Source organism: Chiloscyllium plagiosum, chromosome 8, assembly GCF_004010195.1.
Source record: "Chiloscyllium plagiosum isolate BGI_BamShark_2017 chromosome 8, ASM401019v2, whole genome shotgun sequence".
Lineage (NCBI taxonomy): Eukaryota > Metazoa > Chordata > Chondrichthyes > Orectolobiformes > Hemiscylliidae > Chiloscyllium > Chiloscyllium plagiosum.
The window spans coordinates 95,266,790-95,279,002 of record NC_057717.1 but is presented as its reverse complement, the minus strand read 5'-3'; the positions used below and the strand labels follow the sequence as shown (position 1 = coordinate 95,279,002).

The following is a 12,213-nucleotide window of genomic DNA, read 5'->3' as shown; positions in this document are numbered from 1 at the left end:
TTCATCAGGAAACATTCCCAATGGAGGGCTCCAGCCCAAAACATTCCTGATGAAGGACTCAGGCCCAAAACGTCGATTCTCCTGCTTCTCGGATGCTATCTGACCTGCTGTGCTTTTCCAGTAACACACACTTCACTATGTTCTATTCTTTACCAGGATCGGCCAAGTTATTTGTCTGTAGGGGGCAGCACTGCTCAGTCCGGTCCTCCCTGCTTCCCCCCCACCTACACCTTGTCCCACCAATCCCAGATATGAATCCCAGCTATGGGTGGCACGGTGGCTCAGCGGTTGGCACTGCAGCCTCACAGCGCCAGGGACCCAGGTTTGATTCCCACCTCGGGCGACTGTCTGTGTGGAGTTTTCACGTTCTCCCTGTGTCTGCGTGGGTTTCCTCCTACAATCCAAAGGTGTGTGGGTTAGGTGAATCGGCCACGCTAAATTGTCAATAGTGATAGGTGCATTAGTCAGGGGTAAATATAGGCGAGGGGAATGGATGTGTTACTCTTTGGAGGGTCCATGTGGACTTGCTTAATCTTAACTTTACTTGCCAGCTCCTGTCCCTAAACCTTGCCGGAGGGGATCAAAATTAAGTGCATTTGAAAAACAAAAGGTGCAAATCCTTTTGCAAGCCAGAGCGAGAGAGACTGGTGGCTATCCCGAAGGTAAAAAAGGCAGTTATGAATGTGAAGAATTTCCATCGCCTGAAGAGCTTTGAAGAATTTATTACAATGACAGTGATCAGTTAGAAAATAAAGAGTAAAAATATATTTACACACATTGTCTATTTACAGCCACCACAATAAATACAGGTTCGCACGGACTCCGGGTATCTGCAAATAACTTAAACTACTCAACAGGGGAACCAAACCGAAAATGGGGGAAAGAAACCGAAAGAGATGTACACAGCGTCGGACACAGCCCTCAATTCAGATTGGGATACATTTGTTGAGAGAACATCTTCTTCAGCTGTTCCACCTCGGCTGAGAGGGAAGCCAGCTGATGCTTAAGGGCACTGTTTTCAGATTTGTAGGCAGAATCCTCCTTCAGAGTGTCTTTCGGATAGCCTGGGGTTCCTTGGGTGCTGAACGGGGTGGCTTCTCGCAAATACCTACAGTGGAGACCACTTCTGCTCTCATCTGGAGAGAGTCCAACAGGGGTCCTCCAAGCGGGAGGGACCACGCCAGAGCCTGTTCCCCGCTCGTCTGGAGGCAGGAGTGCGTTGGCGTAGCATCCTTGCTGTTGCCCCCTGACCTGGCCGGAGGGTTGGTCAGCGGTCCCTCTGCCAAGGCTGCCCCCTGCCAGCTGGAGGAGCTTCACCTTCACGTCCATCTCTTCCACCCCAGCGCCCACCTTGAAGCGCAGCTTGTGGGGCAGGCTTTTGACCGTCTCGGTCAGCTCGGGACCACGGGGAGGCTTCAGGCCGTCCCCGGTGAACGCCCGTCCGATGTCCGCCTCGCCGTCAGGTGACAGCTGGCCTTCCAAACGGGGGTCCTCGGGGCTTGGCGGGAACTTGTCCTGGTCGCTCAGCTGCTCGTCGAAGAAGACGGGGCTTCCCATGTTGGAGCTTCCGGGCGTGGAGATGCCAGAGTCCTCGGAGACGGCACAGGGCTCCGGCTCCACACTGGGGTCGCCTCCAAATGGCTGACTCCCGCTTGGAAAACCCTTGTTGTCCACTGGCTGCATCCCATAGGCCCTGGATAGGAAAGCTGGCTGGGCGGCAGTGACACAGTGGAGGGACTGGGCATTCCTGTGGGCAGCAGGCACCTCGGAGGGGTCCTTCAGTAGGCCGAACCTGAACTTCAAAGCCAGAAGTTCGGCCTTCAGCCTAGCGTTCTCTTCCAGCAGGGCGATGACCCGCTGCTCAAGGACCAGGTCATTCACCCGCCGTTTCTCGCGCGACCTCTTGGCCGCCTCGTTGTTCTTCCTGCGCTTGTCCCAGTATGTGTTGTCCTTCTTCTCATCCGGGATGAACTCCCGCTTCCTGCGGCTCACTGAGTTGGTGCCCTTGTGCTTGATCTGCCGGGTGCCCAGCAGGGACCGGGCCAGTAGGCCGTTGGTGGTCAGCAAAGACACCGCCTCATCTGTGAAGGACAGGCGCGGTGCTCGGAGGTCCACCGCCGGAGGGAGCTGAGTCCGATCCTGCCAGCCTTCGGTCTTCCGCTCGCCCACCGCCTGGTAGGCCTCAGCTGCTGCAGACATCTCTCTGGGAAACCTCCCAACCGCCTGGCGTTACCTGGCACACAGACAAGATAATTGAGACACCACGTTAACCACTCGCTTCTCATAGCTACCCACCCCAGACACACACACACACACTCCTACAGACACACACACTCCCACGCTCACTCTCACACACACACACACTCCTACAGACACACACACTCCCACGCTCACTCTCACACACACACACACTCCTACAGACACACACACTCCCACGCTCACTCTCACACACACACACACTCCTACAGACACACACACTCCCACGCTCACTCTCACACACACACACACTCCTACAGACACACACACTCCCACGCTCACTCTCACACACACACACACTCCTACAGACACACACACTCCCACGCTCACTCTCACACACACACACACTCCTACAGACACACACACTCCCACGCTCACTCTCACACACACACACACTCCTACAGACACACACACTCCCACGCTCACTCTCACACACACACACACTCCTACAGACACACACACTCCCACGCTCACTCTCACACACACACACACTCCTACAGACACACACACTCCCACGCTCACTCTCACACACACACACACTCCTACAGACACACACACTCCCACGCTCACTCTCACACACACACACACTCCTACAGACACACACACTCCCACGCTCACTCTCACACACACACACACTCCTACAGACACACACACTCCCACGCTCACTCTCACACACACACACACTCCTACAGACACACACACTCCCACGCTCACTCTCACACACACACACACTCCTACAGACACACACACTCCCACGCTCACTCTCACACACACACACACTCCTACAGACACACACACTCCCACGCTCACTCTCACACACACACACACTCCTACAGACACACACACTCCCACGCTCACTCTCACACACACACACACTCCTACAGACACACACACTCCCACGCTCACTCTCACACACACACACACTCCTACAGACACACACACTCCCACGCTCACTCTCACACACACACACACTCCTACAGACACACACACTCCCACGCTCACTCTCACACACACACACACTCCTACAGACACACACACTCCCACGCTCACTCTCACACACACACACACTCCTACAGACACACACACTCCCACGCTCACTCTCACACACACACACACTCCTACAGACACACACACTCCCACGCTCACTCTCACACACACACACACTCCTACAGACACACACACTCCCACGCTCACTCTCACACACACACACACTCCTACAGACACACACACTCCCACGCTCACTCTCACACACACACACACTCCTACAGACACACACACTCCCACGCTCACTCTCACACACACACACACTCCTACAGACACACACACTCCCACGCTCACTCTCACACACACACACACTCCTACAGACACACACACTCCCACGCTCACTCTCACACACACACACACTCCTACAGACACACACACTCCCACGCTCACTCTCACACACACACACACTCCTACAGACACACACACTCCCACGCTCACTCTCACACACACACACACTTTCAGTTACATCACACTGTAACTTTTTGCTATAAATTCTGTGTCTTACAATTGTGTACTCCACAATCACCTGATGGAGTAGCATTCCGAAAGCTAGTGTTTCCAATTAAACCTGTTGGACTATAACCGGGTGTTGTGTGATTTTTAACTTTGTACACCCCACTCCAACACCGGCATCTCCAAATCAGGACTAGTTAGCCTTGGCACCGACGCGCTGAAAGGGCATTGGACAGCATCGGACATCACAGCCTGTGTGCCCAGGAGAGGGGAGGTTGGTCTGGCATTCCTGACAAACGGGTGGTCATTCAACTCAGAAACAACAGACAGACCACTACTGGCTGAATATCTCAAGGCTCCTCGATACGTTAGCCTGAACAGGGAGCCACACATGGCAACGACCAAAGGGGGAGCACGATCCTGTCTGTAAATCCCCTCTGAATCCCAAATTGATTCAGGCCGTAGGGTGGGGAAAGGCAAGTCCTGATGTGAACCCCCAAAAGGGACCTTCTCAGAGCTCAGCAGATCAGTCCGTTGGCCCCGTGTTTGTGAGAGGATTATGGGACCCGCTGTTGTTCATATGTAAATAACCCAAGCAGTTCCTCATGGAGGGGAATTTCATAGGATGCCACAGGTCACTGAGGGGTTACAGCCTCTCAGCCAATACCCTCAGGCTCATGGCTTCCCTGTCAGTTTGAAAACATTGCTGCATGTGTGCACTCATTACAAATTAAACGCCATGGCAAAAAGTGAGGGCTGGCATTTAATAGCGTAAGGACCCTTGAAACCATTCCCAGGAAGACAGGACTGTCGGAAGTTCCAAATGAGCATTCAGTCAGGCAGCAAACTGCTCCTGGAAGTTTCGAAAAAGTTGCCTCTTTTTCTTGCTGCCCATCATTCAATCCTCGTGCAAACCTCTCCCAATTTCTTTCAAGTCAACTTTAATTCACTCCCTCAACATATAAATCTCTCAATAAGAACGCGCTGTGTCAGCCCTGCCTGCCACTAATGTTCCAGTGATGTTATCAACTTGCACTTCCAGTAAATAAAAAATATTTGGGCTGAAGTGCAAGAAGATTAAGTAACGCCAGAGGTCTTTGCAATCTGGGTTAGCTACGCAGCGAAATTAAAAATAGCCATCTTCCTGTCAAGGGTATGTCGAAATCCTCCTCTGTGTGTGCGTGTGTTTGTCTGTACGTGTGTGTCTGTGTGTCTGTGTGTGTGTATGTATGTATGTGTGTGTGTAAGTGTGTCTGTATGTGTGTTGGTCTGTGTGTCTGTGTGTGTGTCTGTGTGTATGTGTGTGTGTCTGTGTGTTGTGTGTCTGTCTGTGTGGTGTGTCTGTCTGTGTGTTGTGTCTGTCTGTGTGGTGTGTGAGTCTGTGTGTGTGTCTGAGTGCGTATATCTGTGTGTGTTTGTTGCAAATGTCAGTCACAACACCAGCTCCGCAAAAGTGTAAAATGAACAACACTACAGGCAACTGCGTTTAACACTCGACTCAATCAACAATAACTTTCTTCTGTATGGCACCGTTGGCACAGGATACAAACCCAAGGTGCCCACAGGAACAATACAAAACATGACACTGAGCCACACAGCAATGGCTGATGACCAATAGTGTAGACAAAGAAGCTGCTTTCTTTCTGCTTTGGAAATAAAAGGAATTTAAAGAGCTGGGAGGCAGAGGGAAATGGAAAAGATTATTCTGCAGTTTGGTTACTAGGACAGCTGAAGACATGGTGACCATTAGTGCACTGACTAACATCAGGCATTCTCAATAGTTTGCAGGCTAGGGAGATCTCAGTGAATGCACGACTAGATGGTGCCCTTTTGTGATTTGGAATTTTAAATCACTCTCTGATTTACTGGAGTAACTGAACCCAGGGATAACAAAGTGATTATTAACAGGGCTGACGAGTTACATAAGGAGAAACAAAACTTGCACAATGCTCAGCTGTTAGTGACTGGGCACACTGTCACATTCAATCTGAGAATGGGGAGGAGGATAGGGACTGACTCAGAGTGGGGCTGGGGAGATGGTGAGCAAGTTACGTTGAAAGTGAAATCCAGAGCTCAATCTTTCCCAGAGCAGAATCTCTCGGCTTCTCACGAACACACAGAGAGACACTGACTGTTTTAAAAAGGAGGAGGGTGGGCGATCATTCATGTGTAGCAGTGGAGGTGGTGGGGAATTTACTTACCTCCAATACAAACCAGTCGACACACAAACACACACACACACAGATATAAACCCGCCTTCAGCTGCTCTCACCGACTCTGCTTTACACCCCAATCCGCTGTTTAATTCCAACATTTCAGAATGGAAAAGATCAGAGCTCTCCGGAATGCTAGTCAAATTAACACACATTTCCCTTTACCGTTCACAGGTCCTCCCTCATTTCAGGAGAGAGAAAAATCTCACATCTTACTCACAGTGGGAAGTGTCTGGAAAAGTTATATAAAAAAAATCCTCTTCTAGTTCCGACTGGAGTTACTCCTTCCTCGAAAGCAAATGTGTGCCGTGAGCAGAAGGTGGGTTATCTAAACTGTTGCAATACATTTATATGTTTTTTTTTCATAAACGCTAGCCAACCCTCTGCAAAACTCCTCCCCCTCTCTGACAACTATTTCTGGAGCTCACTCCTGGTCTGCAGACAAACGGCTTGGTTATTTTGTACCCCTCACAAGCCTGTGATGCTAATCTTGCCTGGCAGCTCTGTATTTGTTTTTTAAATTATTTGTTGCAGAAATATGCTAACCTCCCCTCACCAAGTCACATTCTCTGGTTTCACACCCCGCAGCACGGCTCTGGCGTTCCAGACCGACCAGGGGCTCCTCAAACAAAATCAAAAACCTGCCTTTGTCCGACTGCAAGGTGGGCTGGAGCCAGAAATGTGGGGAATTTAACCAATTGTGGGTTTCCAAAAAAAAAAATACAAAATACAAAACACCCCCACCCTCTGGTTCGCCACTAGAATTTGCTGGAGCAACTCAGCAGGTCTGTGGAAAGAGAAAGCAGAGTTAATTCTTTGAGGGTGGGGTGGAGGGGTGGAGGAAACAAGTGACCTTCCTCCAGGGAAGGGATTGACCCATCCTCTCCCAGCCTGCACCCACAGCCTCTCTGATTTCCCCCCCCCCCCCCAAACCAAGGTTCTCACTCAGCTCAAGGCTAATTGGGGATGGGCCACAAATGCTCCCAAGGTCCCCGTGAAAGGATAAAGAGATAGACATCTTCCAAAGATTTCCTGTTCGCTGTCCCACTTCCTTCCTGAACCTGGGATTGATCCCACAGGGAGTCAAAGGGTATGCGGGGTTGTGAAGGAAGGTGCGGCTGGGTCTACACCGTGTGGTCCTCCATGGCCTGGTGGGGTAGGCTTCAGGGGTCGAATGGGCAGCTCCTGTTCCGGACTCATTTACTCGGTTTGCCACCAGTGGGTGTCACTGGAGAGCTGTCCTCCATTGTGATGCCCACCTGGAGCCCAGAGATGCTGATGGCTCAGTGGTTAACACGGCTGCCTCACTGCGCCAGGGTCCCTGGGTTCAATTCCACCCTTGGGCAACTGTCCGTGTGGAGTTTGCACATTCTCCCCGTGTCCATGTGGGTTTCCTCCAGGTGCTCCGGTTTCCTCCCACAATCCAGGGATGTGCAGGTTAGGGTGGATTGGCCACACTATAGTGTTTAGGGATGTGCAGGTTAGAGTGGATTGGCCACACTATAGTGTCCAGGGATGTGCAGGTTAGGGTGGATTAGCCACACTATAGTGTCCAGGGATGTGCAGGTTAGGGTGGATTGGCCACATTATAATGTCCAGGGATGTGCAGGTTAGGGTGGATTGGCCACACTGTAGTGTCCAGGGATGTGCAGGTTAGGGTGGATTAGCCACACCATAGTGTCCAGGGATGTGCAGGTTAGGGTGGATTGGCCACACTATAGTGTCCAGGGATGTGCAGGTTAGGGTGGATTGGCCACACTAGAGTGTCCAGGGATGTGCAGGTTAGGGTGGATTAGCCACACCATAGTGTCCAGGGATGTGCAGGTTAGGGTGGATTGGCCACACTATAGTGTCCAGGGATGTGCAGGTTAGGGTGGATTGGCCACACTATAGTGTCCAGGGATGTGCAGGTTAGGGTGGATTGGCCACACTATAGTGTCCAGGAATGTGCAGGTTAGGGTGGATTGGCCATGGGAAATTCAAGGTTACAGGGATAGGCTGGAGGATCCGATACAATGGGCTGCATGGCCTCTTTCGGCACTGTAGGGGTTCGATGACCTTCATTGCCACTGAATGATGTCCCTCACCTCAATGCGGGGGTTCACTGAATTCCATCTTGAGCTTAAAGGTGAGGGTTGGTGGGGTGATATTGTTAAAGCCACAGATGGGCCTGACGTTTAATGTTTCAAGTGCCCCTACGGGACAACTGTTTCACACAGAGGCTGGTATGTGTATGGAATGAGCTGGTGGTGGAGGCTGGTACAATTACAGCATTGAAAAGGCATCTGGATGGGTGCATGAATAGGAAGGGTTTGGAGGGATATGGGCCAGGTGCTGGCAGGTGGGAAAAGATGAGGTTCAAACATAGAATATAGAACAATAGTGCGCAGAACAGGCCCTTCGGCCCTCAATGTTGTGCCGACCTGTGAACCAATGTAATCTCATCCCATCATCATCCATGTGCTTATCCAAGGATATCTGGTCGGCATGGACGAGTTGGACTGAAGGGTCTGTTTCCGTGCTGTACATCTCTATGATTCTAATATTTGAGCTGACACTTCAGGACCATACTCGGTGGGTATGTTAAGCCAACGCCTTTTATGTCCTCTCATGTTGATATACTGTGCTACTCTCTGAAGGAGCATAGGCTGTCCCCTGTTGGTGTTCTGACTAATAATTATCCCTGATCTGGCGTTACCTCATTGCTTACTTGTGAAAATGATGGCCATGTTTTGTTTTACACTATGACAGTACAATTACAACAACAACGCTCGGAAAAGACTTGATGAATCCATTGACATCTTGAAGTGATAGAAAATGTAGGAAAAGGTGTTTCCTCTCATGGGTGGTGGGGGGAGGGGTGGCGGGGAGACATGGGAAAAATAAGCAATGGGGGAACATGGAGGCACCCTCAATCCCTCAGTTTCCATTTTAAGTCATAGAGTTAGACAGCACGGAAACAGACTCTTCAATCCAACCAGTTCCCATCATCCCAAAGCAAACTACTCCACTTGTCTATAAATCTATAGCATTTCTAGGAAGTGTAATTGAGCTGGTGTTGGTATCAAAAGCCATTGAATGTAGCCATAACCCCTTAAACCCTACCAAGAGGTGAGTCCTGAAGAATAGTCTGCGCACTGACCCTCACACTGGGGCTTGCTTGCTCAGGGTCATGAGTGCAACACTTTGCCATTGTTGAGCTGATCCTGGGGGCTCAGTGCCAACATGTGAAGAGATGCCATGAGGTGCCACCTCGCCATTCTGTGTACAAATTCTTGGAGACAGTGGTTCCTCGAGTGAAAATGAATCTCTTGTCCTAATTATAATCCCATTGACATATGCAGCTAAAGATATACTCGTTAAAACGTGGCCTCCATTTTTACCCAAGTTTAGAGGTGATAAGATTATCGCCTCTGTTTGCAAGCTGCACATAATGAGGCTTGACTTTGGATCATGCTGTGTTTGGAACCTCCAATGTTGATGAAAGGAAATGCCATAATCTGGCTTTTTAAATCAGCACCCAATTTAAATCCAAGGACTGGGGTCTGTTTCTAGCCTAGAATTGAACACACATACACACACAGAAGTGAAGTTAAGTTTATATCGAACTTTGGTTTGGCCGTACTACCCTGATACTGAGAGGCAGGCAGTGAGGAAGCACATTTGTAAGAATTATAGTAGTACAGGTATTGTGACCAGTCAACATCAGAGCTGAATGGGACATTTTTATCTGGGAAAAGAGATGTCCATGGGAGCGACCTGCAAAGATGTTAAGAGAGGTTTTGATGGGCCAGACCTCAAGCAAATTTCCCTTGTTCGTGGGAATAGGGGATGTAAGCTCACCCTGATAAATCCCATTGGGAATTCAGGAGAAATGTCTTCATCCAGTGAATGGGTGAACTTCACTCTTTCAGGGAGTGGTTGGGCTTGTATAAGCATAAGCCCCAGAACAGAGCAGCTCAGCTGCGTGGCAAGTTACTGTACATTATGATGAGCGGTCATCCAAACTCAAAAGGTTAGCTTGCTCTCTCTCCATGACCCACTGTGATCTCCAGCACTTTTTTTTTTGTCTTCAGTACAGATTCTAGATCCCAGTATAAATCCTGCCTCATTTGGAATGAGCCATATCTCGTACCCCCATCTTTATTTCGAGTTCTCACTCTCCATCTCTGAACCTCTCTGTGTCTTACTTTCCTTCTCTCATTTACTTTTGTGCGGTATCTCAGTTGACTACTCTCTCCTTCTCAGTCTTGTTTATTTCCGCCGATTCACTCTCACTCCATCTTCACTTCCTTTTTTTTAGTCGGTCTCACGCTCTCTTTCTCTCTCTCTCACACACACACACTATCTCCTTCACTGTTAAACAACGTCACAGTGATGGTAATCTTGCTGACTGGCGTTGAGTCAAACTCTGACAGGAATTGCTGGAAAAGCTCAGCAGGTCTGGCAGCATCTATGGAGAGAAATCAGAGTTAACGTTTCAGTGACCCTTCCTCAGGACTGACCCGAAACATGAACTCTGATCTCTCTCCCAGGGATGCTGCTGAGCTTTTCATTCCTGATTTACAGCATTCATAGTTCTCTCGGTTTTGATTGAGTTAAGCTCTTGTTGGGTCGTAGACGGGGAAAATGGTCTGTTGCTTCTCTGACCATGTGTTTAGCAGGTTCCTCTGTGTGGAATAGCACGGAGAAATTTAGTTTTAAAACCCAGTTACAACCTTCTTAACATTGTGGCTTATGTTCTGTTAGCCCATCTTGTTGTGGAACACAATGAGTTAACCTCAATGAGGATGAATTCATTGGAAAGGCATTTTTTTTTGAATTGCTGAGTAAATGTGCTGTGGAAAACATCCCCAGAAGGTCCCACTATTATGACAGAAGTTGAACAAAGGAAGGTCAGTTTACAGGTGATTCTGTGGTCACTCCCCCTCCCTCCCAGCCTCACAATTCGATCCCTTTGAAGATTAAATCAGAATTGACTTGTGTTGCCTAGTGTGCTTTTGCACAATAAGAGACTTACCCTGGATCAAAGCTTACACATCCTCTGTTCCACGCTGCTCCGGCTGGATCTACAGTTTATCCTGACGGTCCTCTGTTTGGCAAAAACCCGTGTTCTCTCTCGCTCGCTCCCAGCTGCTGCCTTTGCTGGTTTCTGCCCTCTCTCCTTCCCCACTTCTGCGTCTTTACTCAACAGAGTCAGCCCTGTGCTGGGCTTGAGAGAGGGGTGTGTGTGTGTGTGTGTCGGGAGGGAGTGGAATCTGTCACCTGAGGCAACCCTTAGCTGTCAATCCTTCATCCCTGGTCCCGGAGCCAGGATGCACCGTAACCTTGGCAACCGCATCCCCTTGGCAACAGACACGTACGCAAGAGACCCATGTGTGTGTGTGTGTGTGTGTGTGTGTGTGAGTGTGTGTCAGCCCCCAGATCGCCATGGCAACTCCTGACGTCAGGGAAGCCAGAAATAGCCTCGGCAGTGTGTTGCTAAATGTTATCACCTTGCACGGCTGCTGTCAGCAAACACCTTTCTGAAGAGATCTCTCATTGTCTGTGCCTGGCCATTCTCAGTCAGGCTGAACTGTCTCGCCAAATCCATCTGCCCCTCAATGAGCTGGCAGTACAGCAGCGTGCCGGACCCATCGCGATCAGTAACATTGAGAGCAAGTAAATGCGCAGACTATCCCAGTGAGCCACCATGTCCATCCATAACTGGGACAAGTGCACCTATAATTAGGGTCCATGGCGAAAGCTCCAGCGACAGGCGAAAGTCCTCATTATATCCTCCTCGGATGCTGCCTGACCTGCTGTGCTTTTCCAGCGCCACACTCCCGACTATAATTAGGGTCCAGGAGAAAGTGGGGACTGCAGGAACTGGAGATTGGAGTCGAAGAGTGCGGTGCTGGAAAAGCACAGCAGGTCAGACAGCTTCCAAGGAGCAGGAGAGTCAACGTTTCAGGCAAGAGCCCTTCATCAGGAATCACACTTCGGGATTGAAACCTGACGCAATGGCTACTTTTCCGAATCCCGTCGTGTCTGGATCTCCCAATCTGGACCTCATCTGCAGCCCGTACTCTCACGTCAAGACTGAGTCAAGGGATTGCTCAATTTGAAGATTCCCAGCTTCATTTTTATGTCCCCACCGGCCATAGCCCTGTCGCCATTCCCATCGCCTTTTCCAGCTTGATGAAGTCTCCCTGTTCCTCCGAGCCAAGTTCCTCACATGTCCTCAGACCCATCCCTTGTTCTGCTA

General features: G+C 50.0%; 1 protein-coding gene and 1 long non-coding RNA gene across 5 annotated transcripts; one reads left to right on the top strand and one right to left on the bottom strand.

Annotated features, from left to right (window-relative positions):
• Positions 1-706: 706 nt before the first annotated feature.
• On the bottom strand, positions 707-11,220 carry LOC122552200 (nuclear factor interleukin-3-regulated protein-like). Of its 4 annotated transcripts, none has more exons than XM_043694796.1 (2): positions 10,987-11,220; positions 707-2,233 (listed from the first exon to the last, which is right to left on the bottom strand). In XM_043694796.1, exon 2 carries the CDS (start codon positions 2,197-2,199, stop codon positions 922-924), a length of 1,278 nt encoding a protein of 425 aa, XP_043550731.1. In that variant the 5' UTR covers positions 2,200-2,233; positions 10,987-11,220; the 3' UTR covers positions 707-921. The 4 variants fall into 4 exon arrangements, with proteins under 4 accessions (XP_043550731.1, XP_043550733.1, XP_043550730.1 ...); XM_043694798.1 differs by lacking the exon at positions 10,987-11,220 and adding an exon at positions 6,523-6,541; XM_043694795.1 differs by lacking the exon at positions 10,987-11,220 and adding an exon at positions 6,187-6,326.
• Positions 5,741-6,210, top strand: LOC122552201. Its single transcript, XR_006312324.1, has 2 exons — positions 5,741-5,792; positions 6,141-6,210. It is a non-coding gene; the product is annotated as an uncharacterized LOC122552201 (long non-coding RNA).
• Positions 11,221-12,213: the final 993 nt, after the last annotated feature.

What these genes read in the sequence shown, in the direction of transcription:
- LOC122552200 (XM_043694796.1), bottom strand. Translation starts at nt 2,199, where the DNA reads ATGTCTGCAGCAGCTGAGGCCTACCAGGCGGTGGGCGAGCGGAAGACC.